Source organism: Procambarus clarkii, chromosome 75 (assembly GCF_040958095.1).
Source record: "Procambarus clarkii isolate CNS0578487 chromosome 75, FALCON_Pclarkii_2.0, whole genome shotgun sequence".
In the NCBI taxonomy this organism is placed as follows: Eukaryota; Metazoa; Arthropoda; class Malacostraca; order Decapoda; family Cambaridae; genus Procambarus; species Procambarus clarkii.
Genome location: NC_091224.1, coordinates 687,501 through 690,373, shown reverse-complemented (window position 1 = coordinate 690,373; position 2,873 = coordinate 687,501). Strand labels below are relative to the sequence as shown.

General features: G+C 40.2%; 1 protein-coding gene across 1 annotated transcript in view; it reads right to left on the bottom strand.

The window, feature by feature from the left end:
• Positions 1-1,075: 1,075 nt before the first annotated feature.
• LOC138356914 (protein FAM200C-like) overlaps positions 1,076-2,873 on the bottom strand; it is a 2,208-nt gene continuing 410 nt past the window's right edge. The window contains exons 2-5 of the mRNA XM_069313446.1: positions 2,654-2,776; positions 2,114-2,522; positions 1,769-1,904; positions 1,076-1,399 (exon numbers count right to left, since the gene is read on the bottom strand). Coding sequence (XP_069169547.1) covers positions 1,076-1,399; positions 1,769-1,904; positions 2,114-2,522; positions 2,654-2,776 — 992 coding nt within the window. The remainder of the gene's footprint in view (positions 1,400-1,768; positions 1,905-2,113; positions 2,523-2,653; positions 2,777-2,873) is intronic.

Genomic DNA, 2,873 nt, shown 5'->3' with positions numbered 1-2,873 from the left:
CTCAATTTCCTGTCGAACAGAACACAAAGAGTAACAGCCAATCAAATAAAATCGAGTCCAAGCGGAGTTAAAAGCTCTGTACCTCAAGGTACAGTCCTTGCACCACTGCTGTTCCTTATTCTCATATCAGATATAGACAAAAATACACATCACAGCTTCGTGTCATCCTTCGCAGATGACACAAAAATCAGCATGAAAATTACCTCTGCTGAAGACATTGAAAATTTACAAGCAGATGTAAACAAAGTTTTCGATTGGGCAGCAGAAAATAACATGATGTTTAACAGTGATAAATTTCAGGTACTCAGGTGTGGCAAAAATGAGGATCTGAAACATAATACAGGGTACAAAACACAATCGAATCTTCCCATAGTAGAAAAAAAGCATGTCAAGGATTTGGGAATAATGATGTCCAACGATCTAACGTTTAGGGAGCATAACCAAGCAAATATTGCGTCAGCCAGAAAAATGATCGGATGGATTACGAGAACTTTCAAATCCAGGGATCCCACCACAATGGTTGTACTCTTCAAGTCACTTGTGTTGTCCCGTCTCGAGTACTGCTCAGTACTCGCTTCCCCCTTCAGAGCAGGAGAGATTGCTGAAATAGAGGAATACAGAGAACATATACGGCACGCATAGACGAGATAAAACACCAAAATTATTGGAATCGCCTCAAAGCTCTCCAAATGTACTCTCTAGAAAGGAGACGAGAGAGATACCAAATAATATACACGTGGAAAATACTGGAGGGACAGGTACCAAATCTACACAGTAAAATAACAACGTACTGTAGTGAACGATATGGAAGAAAATGCAGAATAGAACCAGAGAAGAGCAGAGGTTAAATAGGCACAATCAGAGAACACTGTATAGACATCAGAGGTCCGCGGTTGTTCAACGTCCTCCCAGCTACTATAAGAAATATTGCCGGAACAACCGTGGACATCTTAAAGAGAAAACTGGATAAATTCAGGATTGCATGCCTTTTCTTTGTCTTCACCAAACTAAACTAGAGAACCCTTGCTCACACAAATATGATGGTGGTATCTGTACAGATATGGTTATTGTCTGCTCAGCTAGATGCTTCACTGGATGCTAGATGCTGGAATACCAAGCAGGGTAACCCAGAAATCCATGGGATGGCTAAATGTCTTGAAAACTGTTTTTTGTGAATAATCTGCTCGAAGCTCCTAAAGAGTATCACATAATCAGTTGCTTCATCTGTGAAGGGATTAAACATCCACATGTTGGAGGTCAGCTGGTCATTCTCACTGTCTGGGAAATAGAAGTCAAGGTTTTCTTGCATTAGAGTAAGGTGTCTGATAACTAAGTGTGCCATATGTACCTCCAGTGTCTGCTCTGTTGCCTGCATACTGTGTTCCCAGCCACATTCTCTCTTAAATGAGTCAAATAATTCAAAATCAGAAAAGCAGCTCTTTTCTACATTGCTTTTCCATTTTTTTCACCTTCAGTTTAAATGCATTTATTTTCCCTATGTTTGTAAAAATATCCCCACCTTTGCCTTGCTGACTGATGCTCAGCTTGTTTAGATGATCGAAGATTGAAGCCATGTAAGACAATTTTGCCAGCCAGAGCACATCCAGACATTTAACTGCCATGGGGTTTGCTTCCTCAGTAAAGAAAACACAGAGCTGCTCTCTCAATGCAAACACTTGATTAAGAACCTTACCCTGAGATAGCCAACGTACTTCAGTATGAAGGAGGAGTTTTGTGAAATTAGCTTCCATATCCTTGCACAACTCACGAAACATTCTATGCTTTTTTTTTCATGTGCACAGATATGATTAACCATCTTGACAACATCATCAAGTAGAAGTTCAAAGTCATTTTTCTCCTTAGTGTTTCTAGTTTCATTCAGTCGCTTTGCCACTAACGCTTCCCTGTGAATCACGCAGTGAATTGCGATACAATTTGGTGAGACCGCTTGGATTTTCTTTACAACACCAATGATTGCACCGACCACAGCTTTTGCACCATCAGTAGTAACAGACTTGCATTTTGACCAGTCAATGCCACCGTCAATAATGAAATCATGAAGTTTCTGAAAAAGTTGTATACTGTTGTTTCTACGCCCAGCTGGAGGACGCACAAATAATGTTCAACAAAGGTTTTCTCTTCTAAGTCTGGAAACCGACAGTAAACTATCAGCTGTGCTTCTCCTCCTATGTCTGTGGTTTCATCCAGTTGAATACCAAACGAAGCGGCTAGACGCAATTTTTTAACAAGCTGTTTCTTCAGGTCATCTGCTAACATCACAGACCTACGACTTATTGTAGTATCAGACAACGGAATTCGCTTCACTTTCTTCACTACATCTTTCCCTCCATGTATAAGGTCAGCTGCTACTTCAAGACAAGGCAGTGCAACATTTTCAAGTTCAGTGAATGGCTTTTTTTTCTGAAGAACGGTGTGTGTGATCTTAAGAGAAGCAAGAGTAAGTGCTTTCATGTCAGGGAGCTTAATTTGACTTTTAAAGGTTGACTGTTGCTTCAAGTATGCTTTCAAAGTTGCCTTAAAAAATTGCTTTGATTTGTTATAGTGTTCAGTGTGCTTCGTCTTTAAATGCCGTGTAAGTTTTGAAGGAACAACGTTTCATTACTGTGCGAGGCATTACAAAAGAAGCACTTGCCTGGTGGGAAGGGATTTAAAAGCTTCATGTTCTGGCCGGAAGAATCCAAATACAATGTGCTCATCATTCCACCGTTTTCGTCGTTTTTTATGTGATGAAGATTCATCCTCTTTGGAGCACCAACTGCAACAAGTTTTGCAGGCTCAGGATTGCCATCTATCTTTTAGAAGAACTTTTAAACTGACCTGGCCTGCAAAAGTTGAGCAATAATGTTGAAATC